This window comes from Leuciscus leuciscus, assembly GCF_965113295.1.
Source record: "Leuciscus leuciscus genome assembly, chromosome: 12".
Classification (NCBI taxonomy): domain Eukaryota; kingdom Metazoa; phylum Chordata; class Actinopteri; order Cypriniformes; family Leuciscidae; genus Leuciscus; species Leuciscus leuciscus.
The window spans coordinates 19,664,358-19,691,763 of record NC_138736.1 but is presented as its reverse complement, the minus strand read 5'-3'; the positions used below and the strand labels follow the sequence as shown (position 1 = coordinate 19,691,763).

Here is a 27,406-nt window from a genome sequence, read left to right as displayed (position 1 = left end):
GGATTTAAGTTAATCCATAGACATTAATTAATGTATGAAGTAAAAAATAATAATTATAATTTTAAAAAACGGATAGTAAAAATTAATCAAGTGCTGGGTTAAATCAACCCATTATGCTGGGTTGAATAAACAACTAAATTTTCTGGGTAAAATGAACCCAACATGTGTTCTGTTATATTTACCCAGCCCTTGGGTTGAAAACAACCCAAATTGAAAAGTGCTCCTTCAATGTAAGTTAGCGAGCAAAAATGTGATCACCTTAAGTAGCTTCGTTGTTTTCTGTCTTGCGGTTTGTATTTCCACAGCAGGAGAGTTCTTACAGATTTATGAATGAACTGCTCGTTTTTAAATCTTTCCGGTCTACTGACATTTGTTATGACTTTTGACTTCCAACATAACAATGCTCATGATAACTTGTATTACCTCAACAATAAGTAAATCCACTTCACCAGTTAATTACTCTTCGACAGCGATGCCATAGAAATATACAGACCTACCGCAAAAACAGAACTTAAAACACAAAATTATAAAGATGGCTGCGTGCTAGTTTCTCTGGCGTATAAGGTCTTTAAGCTGCAAAATTTGAGGTCTCACTCAAGTCCGTAGCACAATTGGTGTGGGATAAGTTATGTAATGAGGTTTAAAACTTATCAGGGGGATTTGGGGTTTGGAGCAACAGTAATATTGAAGCTAGCCTTTCCTACAAATAATTTCAGTTTTATTCTAAAATGTATTTGTCTGTTCTAAAACCCAATCCATAGAGCTGCAGTAAGCCACTTTAGTCAGAGTAATTACTGTTTAAATTCAGGGCAAGTCAAATAGAGAGAACCTGCACCTAATTATCAGGAATAATTGTCAAAATAATAAGCACCAGCAAAGCTGAGCATTTAGCGTCACTCATGTTAAAAATATTTATTTAGGCTGATTGAGATGGAAATGTGTGTGGGTCAGATAAACAAAAACCTAAATTAATTTGACTCGTCTTGTGCTAGAATAAACTCACTTTGAATGGTGAGTGTCAGACAGCGTGAGTGGTTGACGCTACTGTTTATGGTCAATTATGTATTCATTACTTCCCATTAGAGGAGGGATTTTCAGCACAATCCTATTATTGGATACAATGGTACCTTTGTTTTGTTTGTAATGATGAGACAGCTAGCCAACATGAGTCAAAAGGAGTGCGTTTGTCTTGTTCTCTAAATCTATAACCCTCCTTTTTACTACAGAGTCACTACAGAGTCATCTCCGTAACAAGGAGACATAATACAGAAAACTCCACAGGCCTCATTAAAATGACAATTGATGATCAAATGCTTCTCTCTATTGCCCTTGCAGTGAAATCGTTCATGTACCGCAATCTGGATCACCTCAATACATCAGACCAAAAGCACCACAACAAAATATGCGGCATCTTAATAGCAGTAAATAGGATGCTATTCTGTGCTCAAATGATTTAATAATCCTTTAATAGCTTTCCAAGGTTGCTACGTAAGCAAATTACATCTTCAGTGGTAGTTATTTATTCTCATTAATTACATAAGCATACATAATTTATTACTGTATATAATTTTCTTGTCTGCTGTCTATTTCCCAAATCTTCACCCAACATCAAAGTTAACTGCAAATGAAGAACAGGTTATGGTGCATTAAGCAGACTTAAAGAAGCATTGATACTGCTGAGCTTGTAAAGACCTGGAGGGCCACCTTCCAACAGAGTTTAGCTCTAGCCCTAACTAAACACACCTAAACCAGCTAATCAATTCAGTGCCATAGCACAACTCTGTATTTATCTGTATAGTATCTGCGTGACACACTCTGTGCTTCAAGGGTGTGATCAATTAAAAGGGGAGTGGTCACAGGAGATGCTTCTTATTCTCAAGTGGAAACAGCCATTTGTCTCAGTAGACCACTTGTGATTGGATCACTAAAACTTATCACTGATCTTAATTCCAGACGGAAACAGGGTTTCTATCTCGCTCGCTTGGTTTCCAATATTATTGTATGTATGTTGGGGGCGTCAGGGAGCTGCGTTCAATGTGCAGGAAACTCCTGGAACTTCCAAGAGAGGTGAGATGTCTGAGACAGGTTCATGTGCTTATGTCTCAAGTGAGAAAATCAAATGAAAAACGATCTGATGAGAACTCAATGAAAGAACCATCAGTTTAGTCTAAAATAGCTGATGAACTGAAGAGGCGGTAATGTGTTGCCTTGCAAAGAGTTCAAGAGCTGAATAGACCTAAATAAGACCTGGTCTGAAAGCACTAAAGATGAAAGAGAAGATGACCCATTCAACTGTTAAAGCTCTTTTAAAATGAACTGAGGGACATACCTCTACCTCTTTATTACCCACAGAACGGACTGGCCATTGTCAAATAGGTATGACACCTATATGATTCAGATCAAATGAATCTTGTCCAAGGGTCAACAACATCTTGTCAAAGATTATTGCCTGCAATTATCTGTAATAGAACAGAAAGTGTACATTGCTTGCACTACTGAAGAAGCTGATAAATTGTCAACCATTGATGGTAATGAATTCATAGGAAATTGGTATCTTCTTGAGGCAATGCAAGCAAAGCAACTGGAAAATGTCAGCAAAAGCAATTTCTTGGTGGCTGAAGCTTCTACATCCATGGCAAGGAGCAGAGAAGACGCCTATAGGGTCAAGTATAGATTCAATGTAGTCATATTATTAAGTTATTCATGTGCAGTAAGTGACACCAACAGTGGTGACACCAGTGCTGGGAAAAGTTGATCTTTGATGATGCGCAAGAAGTCTCAGAATGAGCCAGGTGTTACACAGCTTGGGGGACTCTTCTGTATATAAGATTCCTACATTTCAACCTATTCATGACTAGAAAGTAACTTTCCCCCCGTCATTATTGTAGCATTATTGCAGCTGACATCAAGGCATTATTTTAGTTTCAGGACCTCCACTAAATAGTGTGCTTCTTTCGTTGAAGTGCAACACAGTCCAGTGTGTTTCATTGTTTTCATTTTGTTTATAGATATTTCTGGAGGTCTTCTACTGTGGTTCTTCTTGGTTCTTCTGTGGTTCTACTTGGGTTCTTTCTCTCTTTCAGGATTGTCTCTTGTGTTCTTAGAGTGATCCTGCTCCAGGGTAGAGTACCACCAGTCCAGAATGTTTGTAATCAGGGTATCAGGGTATCTATCCAAGTCTTTAGCAATGCTTTAATAGCCTTTGCCAGAAGTGTGCATCTCCGTAATGTGTTTTTAAGGTCCTGTGAAAGCTTTTGGGAGAGGCATGGTTCACACCGACATTCTTGAGAAGAACAGATTTGTTAGTACCATGTATTGTGTGCCTTTATAGGAAAGGGCACCTCAGCAACCCTTACCCTAATCTCCCAAATTGATTTCAAATATCTTTTAGAGATGTTGCAACACAGAGGTTGACTTACTTTTTCCAGCCTGCCCTGTCAATGATCACTCAATATATTCAGTAATATTCTGAAAAGTCAAATTTTGTCTTAGATTAGACCACATTTTATGAGTAAGCAATGCATAAAATGGCAATGTATTTTCCATACCAAACATTTGGAGGAAAATGGCAATTATATGTTATTTAAATTATATGTTAAAACTAGTATAGGAAATAGGAAATAGAAAATGTAAATTATGTTATTGAATTTGAATTAGCATTTGGCTCCAAACGTTACACATTTGGTATGGAAAATGTAAATGTAAATACAGAAATACATTGCCATTTTAAATGTTTCAAATTTAATATCGCTACCCATACGCTTCCATTAAAAATAAACATATTTTCAAAGGCATCACAAACCTATTCTTGCCACTATACCGTTGATTATTTTTTAGTTCCAACAAAACATTATGTTTGCTAATACATATGCTAAGATCTGATGGGATGGTCAACAATGTAATATCCAGTGGTAATAGTCTTAAAAGACACTGTCTTCTCTCAACATGACAGGATATTTGGAATTTGAAAGTTTCACCAAACCTTTTCTCATTTCTTCTCCAACATACATACATGCATACATGAATTCCTAATGAACATTTATTGGGCAGATGGGATCACTCACCCCTCTGAAGTTACTGGAGGCCTGGAAGTAGATTATATAATTTTTGCTGGGGTCAAGAGGTGTGTTCCAGTAGCCGTTGTAGGTGTGGTTGTCCCCCACGGTGAAGGGCGTAGCCTCGGGCAAGCTGCTGGGTGGGAGTTCAGCAGTGTAGTAATGAGGCGGTGCACCACTTGCCCCTCCTCCTCCCCCTGGAGTCTCCCCATGGGAGGAAGGAGCAGGGAAACACTCCATGTGACCCAACTCCCTCCGCCTCACCTGTCTGGAGCTGTCCTCCTCCACCACAACCACATGATAGGTGCTGTAGAAGAAGATATAACAGTCTTTAAACTCTGAACTGTTCTGGAGTGTACTAAACTGTATTTGCAGTCCTAGATAGAATCATGGCCTCATGTGCTTAAAGCAGCACTCAGTAGCTTCGGGACTTCTTCGCTGTATTCTCGCTTTTTGCTCGCAGGTTTCTCTCTAGAGCTCCCCCCACTTCGGAATAGATATTTGACAACACTGTTGTAAAAACTCGTTGTTGATTCTCAGACACCAGAGTCTATAGATCAACGACATCAAAGCAGATGGGATGTTCTTTAAAACGTCTTCTTCATTCGGGTTCGGACAGCGTGAGGGAGCGCAATAATGACAGCATTTTAGCAGATTTCTTTTGGCCGTAAAGCAATTGTTTACATCGCGAGACCTGATATCACGCGAGACTTCCTGACGCAGCGGCCGGCGGCCCGCCGGCTCAAAGTTGCAAGTGCGTATTTTCCGCTCACGGGCACCAGGGGGGTGCGAAACGACCACCATTCAACCCGAAATAAGTAATATAACCATTCCAATGACTCCGAAGCTGTTCAGTTAAGGTAAAAAAACTTACTTAGTTCACCTTTAATGAAACAATAGCTTAATAAAGCAAAAATAGCCTATACCACAGTATAAAAAGGCTCATACAACAGTATATTTGCCATATGATTTAAACAATTCAAAACCAAGCAAAGAAATATAGATAGCAATTTAGTTTGCCATGAAAGTAGTTTAGTTTCTGTGCAATTAGCTCATAATTCAACTGTTGAGTAGTCATAACATGATGAAAAAAACAAAACAACAACCTTGTTTTATTGGGGATAATATGCATTTAATCTTTGGACATCTGGATTATTGTCATTGAACAAGTCTACTAACAGCTTTGTCAACTGCAGATATATATTTTTAGCAAATATTGTGGAAAAAACAAACAGATTTTTCATATTATATCGAATTTATTACCTAACAGGTGCTCCTCTCCCCATGGCTGGACGCAGTAGGACTGTTATGGTGCTCTCAGATTCACTCAGTGGAGATGGGACGTCTTCATAATCAAATGCAGGCGCTGCGGGGAAAGAAAGAGCAAACAGTATCTGATCCGTCTCAGATGTGAGTAAGAAATCAATTTTTTTTGTGCCAACATAAATTCCGCCTGAGTGACTTGAGATCTGGACCAGTGAACAAATCATTATTTTGTGCTGGTCCACGAAATTCCACTGAATGATTTGACTCTATGATTCGGTTGTAGTGTTTCTCAGTTAACAGTTAACAACTGGAGGGGAAGATTATCAGTAAACAAAGACTCAAAATACAAATTTATAATTACATAAGGATGAGTAAATAGCAAAATAAGTTTTATATTTGATCTATTTAAAAAAAAATAATAATAAAAAAACGACACACTCCCACACACCTAGAAACTCGAACACACAGAAAAATCTTTCAAATTAGTCTTGTTTTTCCACTGACTTAAATCACTTGCTCCACAGAGAACAAAAACCCGCCCTAGACAGAGCACACAACACGAGGGCTATGAAACACAGTAATGGAGGAGGATGAGAGCGATCCACAGTCCTTTATAAAGTCTCTTGAGCGGTGAGTGCAGAACAGACCTCCTGCTCCCATTCCCGCTTATTATTGGAAGTCAATTAGTGTGTTAGTGAACAGGTCAATGTCTCAGCCTTCAGCATACTAAAACAAGCAGAAAATCTAGAGTACAAAGAATGAGAGCTGCCATCACAGAGCTAGTGTTAGATCTGTTTTATAAGAGGACTGTGGGATGTTGCGATTGACATGTTTATTGGAACAAACCTCAAAAGAAACAGACAAATAAGAAAGGTTTTGCTCATGCCTACAGCTGAGTTATATTGTGTGTGTGTGTGTGTGTGTGTGTGTGTGTGTGTGTGTGTGTGTGTGTGTGTGTGTGTGTGTGTGTGTGTGTGTGTGTGTGTGTGTGTGTGTGTGTGTGTGTGTGTGTGTGTGTGTGTGTGTGTGTGTGTGTGTGAGGATATTTAAGGGAACATGCAAAAATGATTACCCATTTAACCTGTTTGACACAAAGCAGGGAAGCTATCGTATGACTTTGGAAGTCTGAAGTATCTGAGAGGTGTGGATTTTTAAGGCGAGACACCACAGTTTAATAGAGTTACAATTTTAACTAATATCATACTTCCCCAACAGATTTAATCGCAGTGCACTAAGACAATTGTTTTCTATTACAAGTTTTCTAAAATGGTATGTGTAAATATGCATTATCTAACTGCATTATCTAACTAAATTTCCAGAACAGAAACTAGAAATTGGATTAAGTCATGTTCAAAATTATTTAATTTTGTTGACATCTTAGAGTTAAAGGGGATTTTGGATATCTCTTCTTGTCATTAAATTAATCAGGAAATACTGTGAACAGTGAGAAACACAAACACAAACATAAACACACACACACACACATATCTCTCAATGTTTTAGGAATAAAATGCTATACAAATCAGTTGAATAATATATGAACAAACTCCTTTGTAAAAATATGGATAGGATTAAAATTGGAAAGTTTGTTTTTTAAGTGCTACTGAAATGAAGATTACTGGCTCAGTGCATACATCTTCAGACACAAATAGATAAAGTGTATATAATAAACACTTAAATGAGTCTTTTAGATATTTTCTGAAAGAAAATATGAAAGAAGACATTTATTTGTTTGTTTGTTTGTTTGTTTGTTTGTTTGTTTGACTGTCTGTCTGTCTGTCTGTCTTTTTGGAGCTTGATAGCCTATGGTAATAAATGAGCAGCTCCAATATGTTAGGAGTGACGCTAATACATCATGTTCGTGTGAACTATACCTTTCATGAGGCTTTTTAAAGAGGATTGTACAATTGATGCTCATTGTTTGGTCATAACTACAAAAGGAGTGTAGACTAATCAGCTTCTCATTAATTGTCAGTTTATTGAGCTACCAAATGTAAAGCCAGAGACTTTCACCACAGGTCTGTAATTTTATTTGTGAAAAAAAAAAATTTTTCTTCAAAGGGTCTACCATTTTCCCCTCAGTTTACACTGTTCTCCCCCTCACTTTGTCGATTTAAGCCTGGGTAAACCTTGGTATCAATATTTCTGCTGTTCAGAGAGTCAAAAATAGTAGCTTTTGCCTAGCTTAGATTACATATAAATGAAGTCCAAATAAAGTCTGAATAAATCCTGAACCAATTAAAAGGCCCTTGCAGGCATCTCACATTCATTCCAGCGATAAAACCAAAACCCATCTAGCTTCTGGTGGAGAAATTATAATTAAGTACTTCAGATTCAGAGAGACACAGCTAAAAGTTGTAGGTGTGCTGACATGGCTCATATCCCCCATATCCCCATAAATTCCTTGTGGCAATGCATATTTCCTCACCTGAGATATTGGTGGTGATTTCAGTTAGGGCGGTCTGGCCAAAGCCCTTAGCGGTGCGGGCGCGAACAGACACCAGGTATGTGGTGCCAGGGTGAAGCCCGGAGAACATGTGGTATGTCTCGTTCTTTAGTTTGGAGACAGTGCGCCGTGGGCCAGGAACGTTGATGCTGGGATCGGACGATTCGATGCTCTGGTAGCTGATCTAAAAACCAATAACAGACAGTGAATTCAGTGGAAATGATGTAATACCTTATGGTGGAGGAACAGTGTTGATGAATCCCTGTGATGCAGTCTTATAGTCTGACTGGAGCTACTACTGTATGCTTCACTTGATCCACAGCAAAACCAATTCTCTTTCCTTATTCTCTTTTTTGAAAGCACACTTTAAGCTACAAAGATTGTTTCATGCAAGAAACTGTTGTCAATATAACAAAATTGGTAGCATTCATGGAATTTTAAGGGTATGGAGGTATAAAGCAAGTAATTTCAAGCCCTAAACATCTATGTGCATTCAGACATAATATTTCTAGACTCATTTACTCCCCAGTGAGATCTTGCTGCTCCATTTTCTTTCATGCAAGAGGACTCACAATGTATAAACCATTTAATATATTTCATATAAAATGCAACACAGCAGGTATGTTTTCATCCAGAGTTCCCAATTGAGTCAAGAAATTATTTTGGTAAATTCATATGGTCCTAATGACAATGATTCAAAGAATAATCTGTTTCTAACCCTGTCCCCAGTGTATGGTGACATACTGCAATAATGAGAGGACATTTAACTTCAGTACACCCACAACTAGATCTATCCTACAGTACCTATCTCATCAAAAGTAAAATAAAAATAAAAATAACCATTCAGTTCTAGTCTGATTTGATATTCGCAGAGATACATATATTCTTGAATAGATTATGTCTTTATGTCTGATATTTTGTATTGTTCCATGGTAGTCATCACACAGGGTCATCTTTTTTTCTATTAAATCAATTCATCTTTGATGGGAGGCTTTAAAAGCTTCTCTAAAAGGACTAATGGTTACACAAGCAAGATACTTAACAAATTCTACATCGACATGTCTGAATTTTTTTTTTTTTTAAGATACATACATTGAAAAAATATGAATACAAATGTACTTTTTTAGACTACTTAAATATTTATGTCTCAGCTGTAGAAGCCAAAGTGAAACAGACCTGGATTGCATCTATAACTTTTGCATTTAAAACTAGATTAAAGATGCATCTCTTCAGCCAGGCATTCATATAATACTTTTAATCTTACAGTTAAATCCGACCTCTAGTTTATAAACGCCAGAGGAGAACTGGCCCCCGACTGAGCCTGGGTTCTCCCAAGGTTTTTTTTTTCTCCATTAGGTCACCTGATGGAGTTTTTCGGTTCATTGCCACTGTTGCCTTTGGCTTGCTCAGTTGGGGATATTTGGGGATATTTAATTTATTTAATCAATCAACAATACTATTGATCAGCATTACCAAGAAAACTAGAAACAAACATTGATGTATTATTTTAATTTAATACTGTGAAGCTGCTTTGATACAATCTGTATTGTGAAAAGCGCTATATAAATAAACTTGACTTGACTTGACTATATATAGATATCTAGGCCTATACAAACTTTAAGGTGTAATGAAACCCCCATATTTTAGCACTAGTCAGTCACACCTCAGATTTTAAATTAGTCTTCATTACAAGAAGAATCTGTTGAAACTGCTCCACTACCGCCCTCACTTTGGAATACTCTTATAGCATTAATATTAATTTTAAAGTCGGAGGAGCCACCTAAAAGAGTGATTAATTAATCTTGCTTAATTAGTGAAACAAATATTGCAAAAGTACTCGCACAAAAGCATGAAAACTGTTTACCCTCTCTAGGTACCTTCACTTTAATGCAGAAGTGTTCAACAGAATTTAAAATAACTACCTTGCAGTGTTAGCCTAACTGAAGCTTCATCATCCCTCTCAATATCCATCAACTTTATATAAATTATTTGCTCCATTTTGCAACTACTTTTTATTAAAATGCTAATGCAACATATCAACCACTGAGAAATGGTTACCAAATTCATCAACATAATTTAGCCCATCAACAACAACTATTAGCACAGTGAACATAGAGCTACACACGTCACTCCCAAACGAGTGTTGAGTGTAAGCAGAAGTTTACATGTGTATAAGCTGACAGCTGAGGTAATTGAAGTGGGCTGAAGCAGTGAAATATTACCAGACTAAAGCACTTAAACACAATTGCCCCATCCGACAGTCTCTGCAAGGCAAAGAAGCAATTATGTTTGTTCCTCGACTAATTGAAGCCTGGAGAATGAACTGCAACATGATTAGCATAAGAACACCTAGACTCTGTGAAGGATGGAGAGAGTTTACACACACTAATGGCTCTCTGACTGGGAGGGAGAGTGAGGGATAAAAACAAAACCTGCAAGAAACAAAAGAGAAAATGGATCGCACTCCTATATAAACCAACACGATCTCATGAAAGTGAATTTGTATGAATGTGTACATAAAATGTATTGATTTATAAATATCTTGTGTCTCTATAGCTGTAAATATGTAAATGTTTACGTGTTAGATGTTGCCAATATGTCCATATTGCACGTTTCAGCATCTATCCAAACGTACAAAAAGTTTGTTTTTGTCCATGTAAATGTTACATACTTATGCCTACGTATAAACAATGAGACCAGGCTGCTGAAACAGTTAGACAATCCCCTGAACAAATCTTTATCTTGCAGAGTAAATGCAGCTTGCATTAGCTATACTACAATGTTCCTCACCCCACAGTATCAAAAGCAGCATAAACTGTGATGTCGTCATTATAATTGGACTTCAGATGCACCATACATTTGTTCACAACATTGCTTCAATATTTGATCCTTATATTAATCAGTTGAATGACTGATGAAGCAAGACATTTAAATAAGCAACATTTCACTGTGCAGTCAGAACTCTTCAAACACACAGGAACTTAAAGTGTTAGTTCACCCAAAAATGTAAATGCTGTCATCATTTACTCATGCTTATGTTGTGTCAAACCTGTATGAGCGGCTTTCTTTTGTTGAACTAAAAGGAAGATATGTTAAAGGATAACCGTTGTTAGCCAGTTAACGGCAGCCATTGACTTCCATAGTAGAAAAAAAAAAAAAAAAACTATGGAAGTCAATGGTAAAATTGTGTTGTGTTGTGTTTGAAAGTTGTTCAAAATGTTGTGTTCAAAATGTTGAACTAATTCACCCAAAAATGAAAATTATCCCATAATTTACTCACCCTCAATCCATCCTAGGTGTTTATGCCTTTTTCTTTCAGCCAAACACAATCGGAGTTATATTAAAGGGATAGCCCACTTTGAAATTATTTTTTGGTATGTTTTAGCTTACCTCAAGGGAATCCAAGATGTAGGTGTCTTTTTTTCCGCAGTAGTTTCAATTTTGATATTTTTAGGTCAAACCGTTCTTGTCTGTCAGTCATATAATGCAGGTCAATGGTCACTGTCTCAAAGAGCATGCACAAAGTCCAAATTAAAACAATTCCCCGTCGTCCAAATTAAACAATTCCCCATCGTAAGTACACATTGATGGCCTAAGACACGAAACGAGCGGTTTGTGTGAGAAAACAAACAGTATTTATATCGTTTTAACCTCTTATACACAGCCATGTCGAAGTGATCTGATCTGACGTGTACGCAGACTGGTGCATAGATATATACACACTAGATGTCGCCTTGTCTACGGCAGTTCATTGGAACGAATGTCTTTAAGGCGACATCTAGTGTATATGTCTATGCACCAGTCTGCGTACACGTCAGATCAGATCACTTCGACAAGGCTGTGTACAAGAGGTAAAAACGATATAAATACTGTTCGTTTTCTCACACAAACCGCTCGTTTCGTGTCTTAGGCCATCAATGTGTACTTACGATGGGGAATTGTTTAATTTGGACGACGGGGAATTGTTTTAATTTGGACTCTGTGCATGCTCTTTGAGACAGTGACCATCGACCTGCATTATATGACTGACAGACAAGAACGGTTTGACCTAAAAATATCAAAATTGAAACTACTGCGGAAAAAAAGACACCTACATCTTGGATGCCCTTGAGGTAAGCTAAAACATACCAAAAATTAATTTCAAAGTGAACTATCCCTTTAAAAATATATATATATATATATCCTGGCTTTTCCAAGCTTTATAATGGGAGTGAATAGTAACTTGGATTTCGAAGCCCAAATAAATTGCATCCATCCATCATAAAAGTAATCCATACAGCTCCAGGGTGTTAATAAAGGCCTTCTGAAGTGAAGCAATGCTTTTTTTGTAAGACAAATATCCATATTTATAATTTTATGAAGAATAATCACTGGCTTCCGGTGAAGTCTGTACGCGAGTCGATATCCGGCCAAAGAGTGACCTCTGACACGATGTTTGACCATTCACTCCCATTTTAAGGCTTAGAAGAGTCAGGATATGTTTTAATATAACTCTGTTTGTGTTTGTCTGAAAGAAGAAAGTCATATACACCTAGGATGGCTTGAGGGTGAGCAAATTACGGGATCATTTTTGGATGAACTATCCCTTTAAGGGAGCTTCAAGAGACTACGCATTCATTTAAACTCTAATACATTTTCATTTAATTGCCATTAACATGCAATTAAGTGTATCAAAACATTACATTTAGGTCACACTATATCTTTAAAATATGTTAGTATGTTTTTTTTTGTTTTTTTTTATTGCTTTAAAGTGTACTTTTTTTTACAAGGGTAGTAAAGGGTAAATTTATGATATAAGAAAATATATGTAAGCTGCCTCTGTATTGAATTAAAACATTTATGCATTTTTTTATTGTACAAATGTCACTTCAGATGCAGTTTAAAGGCTAAATATTAGTTTGATATACGCTGGCTTATTATAAAAACTATTTAGCTTGAAGTCATTTACAGCCTGACACACTTTTGTTAATTGTTACTTACTAAGTCTAAATTTAGAATACATGTTTCCATTTACAATGTTTTTTTAAATAACACATTACCTCATACTGTGTGATCAGACCATTGGGCTCCAAAGGCTCCTCCCACTTCAGAAAGATCATATCATCCAATGGGGTGAAGGTTAAAGACTCTGGTGCAATTCCTCCTGGGACTGCAGGAAAAGAAAGAAAACAATCAGATCAGACGATCAGATCCATCTTACTAAACACGAGTTGTTAAAAATGGTTGACTATAGACTAGAGGGGAGGAAACTTTAGAAGGACAAATTGATGTTCTAGAAACCCACAGACCCATCTCATATCTGAGCGCAGCGGTAGAGGGCACAACAGGCGATTTGTTGTCTTCTTTACCAACACATGGTGTGGAATAATATAGGGAGAGAGAGAGAGAGAGAGAGAGAGAGAGAGAGAGAGAGAGAGAGAGAGAGAGAGAGAGAGAGAGAGAGAGAGAGAGAGAGAGAGAGAGAGAACGTTGACAACGTACAGACTGAGTGAACACAGCCTGGCCATAGAGAAGGGTCGCCACAGACAGAGCTGGCTACCACAAGAGGAGAGACTCTGCGTGACAGGGGACAGGTGGAGACAGAGCTGCACTTTCTAACCTCATGCCCCAAATATAATACACTAAGACAAAAACACTTTGCAAACATTTCCCAAATATACCCTGAATTCGAATCCTTGTCAGACACACAGAAACTCCCATATGTACTGGGAGAAATGCCCAAATGTGAAATAATTGCTGCAAAATATGTCTCCTCATGCCATGAAATGAGGACAACCAGTGGAACCTCAGATGGATAAATAATTGTACAAATTTTCAAATAATTATTATTTTGATTGTTTGATATTTTAGTAATTGTTTATTTATTTATTTTTATTATTATTACTATAAATGTATTCATGCATCTGTTTACTGATTCATTTTATAAATTATTTGTTAAATGCCTATATGTAATGGCCAATGCTTTGGCAATACTGTAAATAAGTCATGCCAATAAAGCTAATTTGAAAAATTTGAAAATTTGAGAGAGAGAGGAGAGGGAGAACACTTGATGCTATGTTTGAGAGGGAGAAAGGGATCTAACTTTCATCCAGGCCAAAGACATTCACCATGGCTACAGGCTGAAATCATCTCATTAGGGCTCAGTGAGTATGAAAGTTGGGGAAACTTATGTAATACTGAGTGTTATGAGCTATAGGAAGTCTGGCTTCCAGAAGGCTATTTAAATGCAGAGTCTTGGGCATTGTTGAGGAAAGTTAAGGGAAAATGATTTCCTTATGCAAACAGCTAGTGCATAATTGGTTCCCTTTAAAAACATTAAATAAAAAAAATGTGTAGATGCAAACAGCAATTATGGGCCCAGCCTATAATTAAATCTATAGTTGTTTGTTCTGTGGTACACAGCAATTGTGATTTCTTCACAAATACATCAATACCGTCAATAAAAAAAATAAAAAAAAGTGTAATATGCCACGAGGCTTCTATGCTTCCTTTGCCCCGTAAATACTTTTTTTTCCCACATGGCGTACACGAAATGGCTCACAGACAAACAAAATGCATGATATGATTGCAATTAAGGACAGTCTATTAATTTTCCTCTTTTCCACAGAATTACTAAATGGAACCATATATACTGGGTAAACCCAGCCTGATCTGCCGGCGATTTGATTTCGCCCTGCAGCTCAGGCTGGAAAGCTGTACATTTATCTCTGCTGCTTCCTTTACAAATTTGCGGGAACCAATCACAAACTGGCTTATCCACCTGGCACGCTATGGCGGGTTTAATCCAATCCAATTCCAGAGCCGTTATGGCTCTGTCCAATTCCTTTTAACCTCTCAACAATGCTCAATGGCTTCTTTTAAGCAAACAAACTCGCTCGACGAGTGGGTGTAAATACCACTAACTTTCATGTTTTGTTTTTTTTGCATAACCTGCAAAAATCGCTCGATTCCATTGCTGCTTCTGCAAACCGCTGATCAACACGTCTGGTTACACATTTCATGCCTGGAGTTTTCGCGTCGCTCTGTAAAGTACTTCACCCGGATCGTTGGTCTGATTGGTTGAAGGACTATCCAATTGCGTACAGAGTCATTTGAACTATGGCCGTTGATCACGCTTCTTGTGCAGTAGAGAACACATAGCAGACTCCCCAGACCAATGTTCAATCTTAAAAGATTGAGCTTGGTCTAGTGATAGCCAGACTAGGAACCATAAGAATCATTAAGTAGAATTGTAAGAGTAAGGTTTGTGCCAGCTAGTCACAGATTGCATGACTTCAGTTTGATCAGTTTGTGCATGTTCTAGAAAAATGTATAGTGTTTTTCAGATCTTTCTACCTAATGGATGAAATAAGCTCATGCAATTACATATGAACACGACAGGTGACGATGGAGACAGGTGACAAAACACAAGGAGAGCAGCAGCTTTCGTTTCGACAGCCGCAAGACTATACCGGACGTGGTAGTTAGAAAACTGTCACGTAACCTGGTAAATAGAAACTCTCACGACAAGGAATACTTCAAGGAAACAAGGTTTAATAACAAATACTCTGAAACAGGATTAATGCAGGGGAAAACACATTTACATTGACGAGAACCGACCATGAACTGAAAGAGAAATAAATACACAGGGAACTTAACGACAGACAGCTGAAAGTAATCTGTAACCAAGGATTACGTCCAGCACCCTATGCTATAAATACCACCTGGCCAAACCGACCATTGACATGTCATGGAGCAATATGGGTTGGAGATGTGTGTTCGGTTGCTTAAACGCTCAAGTTTTATTCCGTTTTTCAACTGTACGTTGGTTGAAATTAAATTAAATGGCTAGAATTGATTCACACCTCTAACGTTACTATTGGATACTGAAACAGATCATCAGCGCTCGGATTCGCTCTGTGCACAATATGGTGACCGTTGACGTTCAAACTTGAGTGTGTGGGCCAGTACTTCCGGTGAAAACTTCCAGTGATCTGACAGCGAGAGCGAGAGACAACAGCGACCGAGTTCTATTACCAGAGAGATAATTTTTCACAATGAGTGTTTTTAGGATTCAAGACTTGCCTTTCAGAGGGTGACAGCCTCAGCACTTCATTGTTGTGTGCCGTTATGTACCATTTCGTCACGTTACAACAAAGAAGTCAGCTTTCATGCATTCCCTGTTGACGCAGCGGTACGGGCTGAGTGGATGCAGAAGATCCGGAGGGATGACTTCAACCCGACCAAAAACTCGGAGATGGAGACCGAAATGTATTTATACATATATATTTATACGTATTTATACATATATAAATGTAAAATATACACAAACTTGGCTATATTAAGTTAGCTATATTAGATTGTTTGTGTTAACTACAGTTAAAAATGTAAATTAATCGCAATTATTAAGATTGCTTTTTTCTACAGCCGTTGTTTGTATCTGTAAAGATAATTGATGCAAAGAAAGGATGTAAATGTAAGATATGTGATGATAAGATTGATCGAGTAATAGATGTAACTAAGGAAAAAATATGCGCAGAATTGAGGAAGTAGTATTTATGGAGATAAATTGTAGCCTAACACAGGACAAACATGAATGTTCACAGGGTATTTTATGCAAACAACTCTAATCGTAGTTGTATCATATTTACAGTAGGCATAATTGTCATTGCATACTGTATGCGTATGCAGCATGAGTATGCAGAAGATAATCTTCTGTTCGTGAACAGTTGTATTTCATTCATTAATCTGACTATTCATCTGTGCATTTAATTGCCATTGGTTTGTGTGATAGTGATATAGATCTTAGTAGTATTTTAAGTGATATAATTGATTCTATAAACAACTTTCGGCTTTCTCCGGCTCCCTGCACCAGGCGTCATGTGAGTGAAACCAGAAGTGTCTATCCGCACACTCGCTGATTGGAAATCCAACATGGCGGCCACGTGCAACTAGCCTATTGCAGTCTGTGAGGTAAACTAAATGCTATTGGCTATTTGAAAAGGGGGAGGAGCCATTCAAGATGTCCTAGACTTCATAGAACATCATAGACTGCTGATGCTGCACATCATGTGGTGAGATAGGGTAAACACTGACTAGTAGTAAAAATGAGTAGTCGCCCAAAATATTTCGGAATCTAACCAAAAATCCTCACATTCCATTCATTTCCCATCTCTATACAGATGCTTGAACAGGCTGAAAAGCAGCAGAGAGTTTTTATATCCCTACTTCTCATTTCTCATTAACTCTCTCTGTCTCTTTCTGCAAGCATGCTGACTACCAGTAATTTAACATTACTTGCAGAATTAATTAATTCATTAACTTCAGTTCATGTTGTTTCCAATTAACCAAACACATCAAACACAAACAAGCTCTATCAGTGTACAAAATATATAAATAAACCAACAGAAAATGATAAATGGAGAGCATTCATTATTAGCCGTGTTCATTTTCAGATGGCGAGGTTTTCACTTGACCTCTGAGAGTTTCATCTTAAAGCATTTGCATGAGAATGCACCTCCAGCAAAAATGCGCTGCCTGACACACAATGTAAATAAAAATGCAAAAATAAGCAAAAATCTTTATTTCATTTTGCTGGTGGCCTTTTCTTATACATTTTTCATATACTTCCATTTAAAAGTATGATCTTCCATTTAATTATGCTGAAGCATGGTATCCTGTGAGTCAATATTTGTGTTGTTGCTATAATTGGGCTTTGAGCACTGCGGGCAAACTGGGCCCTGGTGCGGTCGCCACATCATAATTGCCCAGATAAATACATGCCTTTGCAAAGATGGATGCGTTATGGCTACTGACCCGAAAAAAAAAAGAAAAAAACTCTGGATAAATGAAAGTTTAATCAAACTCAGAAAGTTTATGAACAACATGGAGATAAGAAGTATAATGACGTGATTCTTCATCGGAAGCCAAAAATACTTGATTACATCAAGCTGTTTTGGAGTTTGTTCTAAAGAAAACTGTTCTTCAACACTAATGGATAAAATGCTTTATGAGTTTACAAAACAGTCCTTGAAGTGAAAATGATGGTGCTTTCAATCAAGACAATATTGTCCTACTAAAACATTTATGAATGTAGCTGTGCAAGGTCTGTTCATTTAGTGCTTGATTTAATCGTGTTAATGTTCCCCTGCATGCTAAAATATCTGAATTATTGATTATGTAACTTAAATTACACAAAACCCTTACTAAATCAAGCAATAAATCAGAGGTCACAATGTTTTACAAGGAAAGATGAACTGACACACTCAGAAGAGGAGTGATATCTAAAGTGTGAATAGGGACAAAGAGTCGTGATGCTTTAATGGATGGTGCATGTTTGAATCTTGTCCTAATATCCCTTTTCCCTATATTAACCAGTCATTAATGTTTGAATCAAATGGAAGTTGCAAAGATGAGTGAAACCAACCCATTCTCACTCCTGAGGCATTTGAAGAATTGTCAAATGCCTTTAGTGTTATGGTGTTGCTTTATTAATAAACTAAGAACTCCCTTGCTTCCAATGAGAAACCTTTGGTGTCAATACCAAGACATGAAAGGAATGGGAATTTTGTCATTGTGAAATTATATATTGGGGTGTTAGTCATTATGACATATGTTGGGTTATGATTGTCAATTTAAACAGCATTTTAATTTTAATTTTGTTTAGATTAAACTACATTTTACCCAACCCAACCCAACTCCCACCCCTAAACCTAATCATTTGTCAATGAGTAAAACAATTAAAACGCATGATATAACAGGTAGATGCAACTACAGCCAAAGCTTACAAATATTCCAAGTATTCCAAGGCCAAACGATTGCTTAAAGTGTGAGGACCTCCATTCACCGTAACATTTAAACCACAAACACATTAAAAAATTGCCCTCAAATTGAAGAAATATTACACTAGCTTTGATTGTGAAATACTAGTGACTTTTTTAACTGTTTGCATCATGCTAAAGTTCAGAAAAGATATGGCAGCGGGATCATTTTCTGCCATTAAATACCTAAAGTTTCACTCTGTTCCTCACATAAATGTATGGCTTTAGAAGACTTTAAAGAGTCATTTTTGAAGAGTAATTCTTATATAGAGTTTGTAGTTGTTGTTTTGTCAATTTTTGCAATAAATCCCTGTTTTTGTTTTGTTTGTTTTGTATCTGCTTGTTACATATTTTATATAATTTAGAAGTTTAAGGTAGGGGTGAGGTTAAATTTTGAAAAATATCTATGAAAGTATACTGTATATAAATTAGGAGTGTGACGAGATTGCGATATTAAAACATAACGATATTTCTCGTTGAGGTGAAAACTGTCTCGCAATATCAGCATGGCATAGATGAGTTTGTTTCTTTTACTGCATATAATTCATACTCAGAAAGTAAAACTGAAGTGACAGTTATTACAAGATGATTAGTTTAGGCCTGTCACGATTCCTTGATACAATCTGAGTGCTAGATAAAAAAATATAAAAAAATAAAATAAAAAAAAATTCATCAATTGCAATTTCCCTGTGTCGACTAACTGGCAAAATACTGAAAGTGCTGCATTCCGTTGACGAAAATCAATGAACTGCATTATTAGACTGTTTTCTAAGGGTGCACAATATATTAAAACCATAAATCATAATATAGCATAGTGCTAGTGTGAAATCACAAATGCAGAGCAAGCATTTCTATCTTAAAGATGTTGCCAAATATTAAAGATTAAGAGGACATTTTGAATTAAATGTTGTTTGGCCAATACTAAACAAGGATTTGATCATGATGTAAAGTGTAACAACAACAATCACCAGGCCGTTATAATACATAATGTAAGTTGATTGTTTATATTATGTATATTACATTATGCATTTTAATAGTGTTGTTCAATAAAACCATGATTACTTGCCTTTGATACTTTATTGAACCAATTATTAATCACTCATTGTTATTATATGTATTTTAAGTAATTTTAAAGGCTTTTGTTCATTTAGGTCTATTTTTACTAACACATTGTTTTGCATTTTGTGACTTTCAGCCGAATAAAATACTATTTATCCACTCATATATTTCCTCAATGAAGAATTCTTAAAAATAGTGTTTGTCAATATAATAACTTTTGTTTCTTAATAGTGACATGGAGGGCATGCTTCATTTGCATCAGGCTTCAGAGAAAAAAAAATATGTAGGGTGGGGCTTGATTTTGTTCAATGGTAATTGTTTGGATCGTTGGTAGGTTTGTTGTTGTTTGCTATTGCTATGATCTATGATGTGAGTGACATGTTGCTGGATGGGAGGAATTATTTTCCTGCCCTCGTGCCAGTGCAAAATGTCATCAGAGAAGAGTAGGGAAGTTATTTTTATTATTTGTGTGCACAGATAATTTGTTTAAAATGAACAAAATGGGAAATTTATGGGAAAATGAATCCCATAAAAAAAAGTAATGTTTGATTTCATGGTATATAAAAAAAATATTTGTGGGTAACACATTATAATAAGTATAGTAATAAAGTACTTACAAACCATTAACAAACTATTAGTTTATAGTTATTAATAGTTTATATATAGTAGTCTCTACATTGTTATATATTATTAAGCTATTTTCTGATGTCCTGTGACCTAGTCTAAAGTGAGAAATATTTACGGTAAATAAGTTGTAAAAAAAAAAAAAACTTTTTCTGATTCTCTACATCAGCTAATTAAACACTAATAATTGTGTTATTTACAGTGATAATAAATGAAGAACTCAATATTTGTATATAGCCGGTTAATATATTAACATTGTAGAGACTATGATATATTAACTATGAATTAACTATAAACTAATAGTTTGCAAATGATTTGTAAGTACTTTATTACTGTATACCTATTATAAAGTATTAACGAATTCGGATTTAATGGTAAAAAAAAAAAAAAAAAAAGATTCAGTACTCACTGTCTTCCTCCGTCTGAAAGGTCACTTCTCGGCTCTCTTTCTTGCCCTCTGGATTGGCCAGAGCCAGCCTCACATGAACGGCATGGAATGGTGGTAAATCCCGCAGTGTGAAGCGGGAGGTGTTCCCCTCCACCGACAGACACTCCCTCACCGTGGCGTTATTTCCGCCAGCTCCGCCCCCAGTTGCAGTGGAGTAGCGGTAGCACAGCGACAGGGAGTACGTATGACACCGCGTCAGGTTGTATCCCACCGGCTCCCACTGCAGGAGCAGCTGACGGGACTGAATCTCTGAAGCCGTCAAACCTTTGAGGGGACGCATGGGCTCTGGATGAGACAAAAGAGGAACTGAATTATGTACACAATTACGTACATTTCACATTTTCACTCAAATTTGAGTTTGTTGCTACATGTTGCTAAGCTAATGACACGCTTACTCTAAAGCTATAAAACAAACATAACAGATTATCTTTATTAACTACACCAAACAGAAAGGTTTTAAATACCTTTCAGTACTGAATGAAAAATGTGTTTTCAATATAATCATAGTTTTTCCTGCCTTGTCCAACATCTTGGATTATTTATTTATTTTCACTGTGCTTGTCACAGTGCATTATGAGATTGCCTTCTCCAAGAAGAACATTATAAAAAGTTCTGTACAGTTCTGAAAATGGGTCAATGACATGGCGTGTCAATTCTGGTGTCCAAAGCATATTCATAATATAAAAACTGTATACATTTTTAAATACACTTCATTAAGTGACTCAACTTCCCCCTCTTTAATTACTCATGTGAGAATTCATTGTAAATAATTCATTTTTAAGGAACTATTGAGCTCAAAAGTCCCAAAATGTCATTCCGGGTAACTGTCCCGGCTTAAAATCTGAATACAAAAATGTAAAAAATATAAAAAATATAAATAAAAGTATTTAAAATCTACTTGGGCATAATTGTTTTGATGTTTTCAAAGATACATATAGTGATAAGCTTATTTAAATTTTTATGACAGAAAGACTTTTGTCTCCAAATTGTGATTTCTCTAATGTCATTCCTGAATAACAGACATCAATGGCCATTTTGAACTATAATGCATTTTGGTATGTAATGTGACATAATATTGTATCAAAAAGAAGACCCTGAAGGAGCACCAGAACATGTGCAAAGGTCAGTAAACGTATCTTAAAATGTTGATATTTTGACCTTTTCGGTCACTGGTGCACTTTGTAGCAATATCATGTGTCCTTTTGGATAACACACATTTATAATGTTTTTATATATATATATATATAAAAAAAAAACTATCTATTTGATCTAAAAGATTACCTTAAGTGATGATAGCTAAGTTGTAGTTTTCCATAGGTGGTTAAGTTAGTGCCTGATTATAAAGAAAAAAATATTTGTTTTGTCATTCCTGGATAACAACATGTCATTATTGGATAACAAAAAAAAAAAAAAAAAACTCTGTTAGCCAGGACATGTCATCCGTTATCCAGAATGACATATGCATAACACTGTTTTTAATTAACATTTGCAAACTTTTAGGCATAGTTATTATAGTTATATTATTAACATTAATATTATTTACATAATTGTATTTTTTTGCCATAATTTTGCTGTCATTCATTTTGATTTCATATGATTCTGAGTCACATGGGTCATTATCATTGAATTGAATTTTGTAATGTTAATGGTCAAATCATGAATACTGTAATCATATTTATTAATACATCAACATTTTATTAAAGCTTTAGTATAGCTTCTGATGTTTTAAGGCAAATTCTGTCCTTCCAGATGCCTCGGTCTAATAAAGAGAGGCAGAGACGGTTCAGAACCAGGATAAACGCATGAAGAAGCTAGGGCTGAGTATCGTCGAAAAAAGAGAGCAAGGTATTATAGTGATGGCTCAGTGGAATAATAATGTGTCAGTAACAAGCAAACTTGAAATATTAATCGAAATAGGTTCACACATTCATTTGCAACAAACCTAAATATTTTAGCTGTATAATGTGTTGGGCTATACCCTTGGCCAATGTTTATGAAGCATTATAATTTTACAGATTTACTGTAAATTTGACAGATTTTTAAATCATTCAAAACTTGTCAGTGTCTCATACTTTGTTTCAAGTTTGAGTGTTGGAAAGAAAATATGATACTAAGGATAACAATAACACAGAATTTTACCCATATTTGTGTGTTAGATTACACAATTCTGTTTTTTGTTGAGTTAATGATAAAACAGGTCTTATTTACTTTATTGGAAAACATTTGTAAACATTTTCCAGCTTTGTTTTTTTGTTTTTTTTGGGGGGGGGTTCTGAATTTTGAGTTATCAGCAGCCAAAAAATTAGCCCATGGCTATGCCTATATATAATGATTATATTAATTGTGATTAAAATGTAGTTTTCCGAGCACTAATTGTTTGTTTTAACACCAATGGATATCAGTATTTGTATATGTCAACAATGGTAGAAATGTAATTGATTAAAAAATTAATTACGTTACCCAGGAATGACATTTTCATGGGGAAAAAGGTCTGATTCACCAAAAAAAAAAAAAGTTCATTACATTCTTGAAATGTGTACATGTCATTGAATTACATACATAACACTCTAATATAGAAAGTCCTAAAATTCCATCATTCACCCAAATACCTTGTTCTTAATAATAAAATAATATATATATTTTTGCGAGATCCTTTTGTGCAATGTAAATGTAACAGTAATGTAAAATGTAATGAAGCAACAGATCCTTTTCTTCCGTATTGTGACGTACATCCAATTGTAATGGATTATCGAAAAAGAAAAAATGAAACTTGGTTCTATTTTTCAACTGTTGATTGGATGTTCAGATGTGGGCATTGCACTCAAAAGTAAAGGCAGCTGAACTTGACCTTGCAGGAGTGGGATTTAAGCAAATCATATAATTGGAGAAGTCCTGGTTTTCAATATAAAGCATTTGGATTTACTTTTGTTTATTATGGGCTTGTTTGGTGTTTGGTTTTCTAGCAAGATCTGGCAACTCAAATCAGTAAAGGCTCATACCTCTTTTGCCTCATACCCTGTGATTTTCATACAGAAGAGAGACACCTTTCTAATGTGCATTTAAATACGTCATTAAAAACATGGTTGTTCAGTTTGGTTCCGTACACAGTGCATACAATTTTTGTAAACGCAGTTATAACTTTAGCTTTTTTGGGAGTCATTTGGTTGTGGACCAATGTGATTGTCAGTCCTGTAAGTTACTGGACTTTTTAGAGTTTAAAGCTCTAAAAGGTGAATTGACAACCAGATTTAGCTGCAGTGTCTACGTGGCCAAACCGATCTGTATTGGTTAATAAATATGTGACCCTGGACCACAAAACCAGTCACATGGGTCACAATTTTGAAATTGAGATTTATACATCATGAAAGTTGAATAAAAAAGCTTCCCATTGATGTAGGCTATGGTTTGTTAGGATACGACAATATTTGGCAGAGAAACAACTATTTGAACATCTGGAATCTGAGGGTGCCAAAAAATTTAAACATTGAGAAAATCACCTTTAAAGTTGTCCATTTATGTTCGTGATTGTGTTGCATTCACTCACAGAAATAAATGTTTTATATATTTACGGTAGGATATTTACAAAATATCTTCATGGAACATGATCTTTACTTAATAGCCTAATGATTTTTGGCATAAAAGAAAAATCGATACTTTTGACCCATACAATGTATTGTTGGCTATTGGCACAAATATACCTGTGCGACTTATGACTGATTTTGTGATCCAGGGTCACATATAGTGAATTTCCATTCCATGGAGACCATAGATGTAAATAATAAAAGTAACGTCTGTTATCTCAATTAAGTTGACAAAAGTTTAGAACAAATTTGCTGCTTTATAGCATACTTGTATGATAAGAAAAATCTCTGAATTAGATTGCATGGGTCTTTATACAATCATAAAATAATTGAGCAGAGCAATTCATGAACTGACAGATGGACAGAACCAGAGAGAAAGAACAGTTGACCCTTCTTACTAACAAGTATGAAACTTAAAGTTAAAAAGCGGTCAGAGAGAGCAATAAAGTATGTTTAATAGGTAATTCAAACATTTATCATTACACATACATTATTATTTCAAATAGCTCTCTCTCTCTCTCTCTCTCTCTCTCTCTCTCTCTCTCTCTCTCTCTCTCTCTCTCTCTCTCTCTCTCTCTCTCTCTCTCTCTCTCTCTCTCTCAGTGCAGAGCCAATTAGAGCTGCTATGAGCTAATTACATATGTCATATGTGAAGGCAGGGGTCCTTGTCTCTATTTCATGTCACTTTAATTCCCTCTCACTAAGTCTGACATGTATTTCTACCCCAGAGAGAGAGAGACAGGAGACGAGCCCAGTGAGTCGTGTGTGTGTGTGTGCGTGCGTGCGTGCGTGCGTGCGTGCGTGTGTGCGTGTGTGTGCGTGTGTGTGTGTGTGTGTGTGTGTGTGTGTGTGAGTCTGTAAATACGACACAGCAGCACATGCCATTGCAGGATAAGTAGCTCTGCAACAAATGAACAATGAATAATTAACACACTAATTATACTTTAAAACTAAAATCACCTCCTAAATATGAAAAGAAAGTCCTGTCAAGAAAAAACATTCTGAAATTATATTTTCCTTAAAGAAAACCTTTGAGATTATTAAGGCAACATAATATGGTAACACTTTACTGAAGTATTTATGTATAATGCATTATAAAATATGTATAATGTAGCCTACTTTATAATGCATTATCTTTTTAAATAAATGTAACCAGAGTTAAAATTCATTAAAATATTTTTAGATTACTTGTTACATTCTTACAAATTGCTGGTTTTTCATGTGTTTTAATTCATAATACTTAAGTATCATAATGTATTAGAACTGTTAATTTTTCACAAGATCATATAATGCAGTTTAAGGTGCATTACAAGGAATAGGCCTAATGATAATATACAATCTTTTATAATGCATTATATAAAGGCAACCAACCGACCGACCGATCAATCAGTGTTTATGAAGATTTTTATCTTTCAAATCTATGCTAATTTAGGGGGAATTGTTATGAAAATAATGTTGAATGCAAAAACTCTTACAAATTAGGCTTCCTTGTCCTCACGCTAAATGTTATTTTATACATTGTTTATTTCTTTCGTTTTTTGGGGGGTGAAATCAGACCCTGATGTTTTCGTGAGACATTTTGTGTTTACACTCAGAGCTGAGACAGTCAATGCCCAGTCAACCCTGCTGTGAATGCCCGCAGACCACCATACAGACCCCCACCTCTGCCCTCCCTCAGAGTCCTCAAGACAAATCAACCTGATTACACTAATTAATGAGACACATCTACTAAAACTCCCACAGGCCTGATGAGGAATGGCCTAACAGCTGGATATGGCACACACACACACATACACCAAACAAAGTCACATCCTCTGAGAACTGAAGTTTGACCTTGATATAAATTGAATCTGTTTCACTCAAAGGGCCAAGAGAGATACAGTTACAGAAAAGTACAAGGGAAAAGCCCCCCTGCCAAAAGAGACAGAATGAATGATGAAGTGAAAAAAAAAGTGAAAACAGTGAGAGAAAAAGAAAAAAAGAATATAATGAATAGTGTGTGCTGGCTTGTAGTGTATTTTATGTAATATTAAGGTACTAGTTGATTTTTAATATCTCTGTCATCAGTTGAAGAAGATGAAGACTGTGATGGATTTTAATGAATCAACTTTAATTTGTTTTTCTTGCATGAATGACATTCATATGCTTTTAAATGTTTCCAAAGTCTTTGGGGAAAACTTGTGACTTTGAGTGTGTATGTGTGTGTGTATAAATAACAAATAGGGGAAGTGAAACTAGACAGATTACTAGTTCTCAAACCTTGTGATAAGTAATCATAAAAACAGAGTTTGCTTGTGCCAGTGACAGAGGAAAAAGGTTGGGGCTTTTGAACCAATTGAACCAATCATATTGAAGGTGACATGTTGGTCTTATTTGTTTTCTCAATTCTATAAAAACTGTTGTATCTGTGTTTTACGGTTGGATTCTCAATGGAATTTGTCTGAGATCCTCCGGCCTTGCTTCTTGGGAGAGATTCCCTGAGAACTGCTCGGGAAGATCTCCTGGCCGTGATTAAAGCATTTAAAGGACATTTGCAGGTCTGTTTGTCGATTTATTCCTGCGCAGGAAGTTAGTTTAGGAAGGAAGCTAGTTTAGGGAAGCAAGTTAGTTAGAGTAAGACTCGGCCAGTTGTCGACTGAAGACGCAAGAGCTAGAGAATGAAAACAAACTGAAAGTCCATGAAAGTGAAACTAAAGATGAAAAAGTCCAGATAACTGTGACAATCTCAATGTTAGAATGATGTCTATTTTTTATTTTATTTAGCATATTTAATATTTAACCCTTTTCGTCTAGACTGGTCCCTGGGGGCGTATGATCACACCGGTGTTATTGCAACGGTCAGTGCATCACGTGATCAACTGCTAAATTAAAAAGTGCTTTCGCACATTGGCTGGAGCTGAGCACAGACATAATAGAGAGTAGACGCCGCATTGGCTGCTGGGCGCAAGAATTGCGGCCACCATCTTGGACCGGTCATACTCCTGGATGCGTAGCAGCAGAAGAAACAAGATGCCAGAGCACTATGCAGCATATTCCTGCTCAAATCGGCGGACCATCGCAAACAGGGCTCGGGGGATTACTTTTCACAAGTAAGATTTAACATTACATTGGTTGTATTTTGTGAATAG

General features: G+C 36.2%; 1 protein-coding gene across 8 annotated transcripts in view; it reads right to left on the bottom strand.

Moving 5' to 3' along the window:
- The window catches only part of ptprua (protein tyrosine phosphatase receptor type Ua), a 309,103-nt gene that overhangs the window by 85,099 nt on the left and 196,598 nt on the right, over window positions 1-27,406 (bottom strand). For all 8 annotated transcript variants that reach the window (XM_082186689.1, XM_082186692.1, XM_082186690.1 and 5 more), the window contains exons 8-12: window positions 20,659-20,982; window positions 12,807-12,916; window positions 7,750-7,951; window positions 5,319-5,421; window positions 4,065-4,362 (exon numbers count right to left, since the gene is read on the bottom strand). In XM_082186689.1, the coding sequence (XP_082042815.1) occupies window positions 4,065-4,362; window positions 5,319-5,421; window positions 7,750-7,951; window positions 12,807-12,916; window positions 20,659-20,982 (1,037 nt within the window). The remainder of the gene's footprint in view (window positions 1-4,064; window positions 4,363-5,318; window positions 5,422-7,749; window positions 7,952-12,806; window positions 12,917-20,658; window positions 20,983-27,406) is intronic.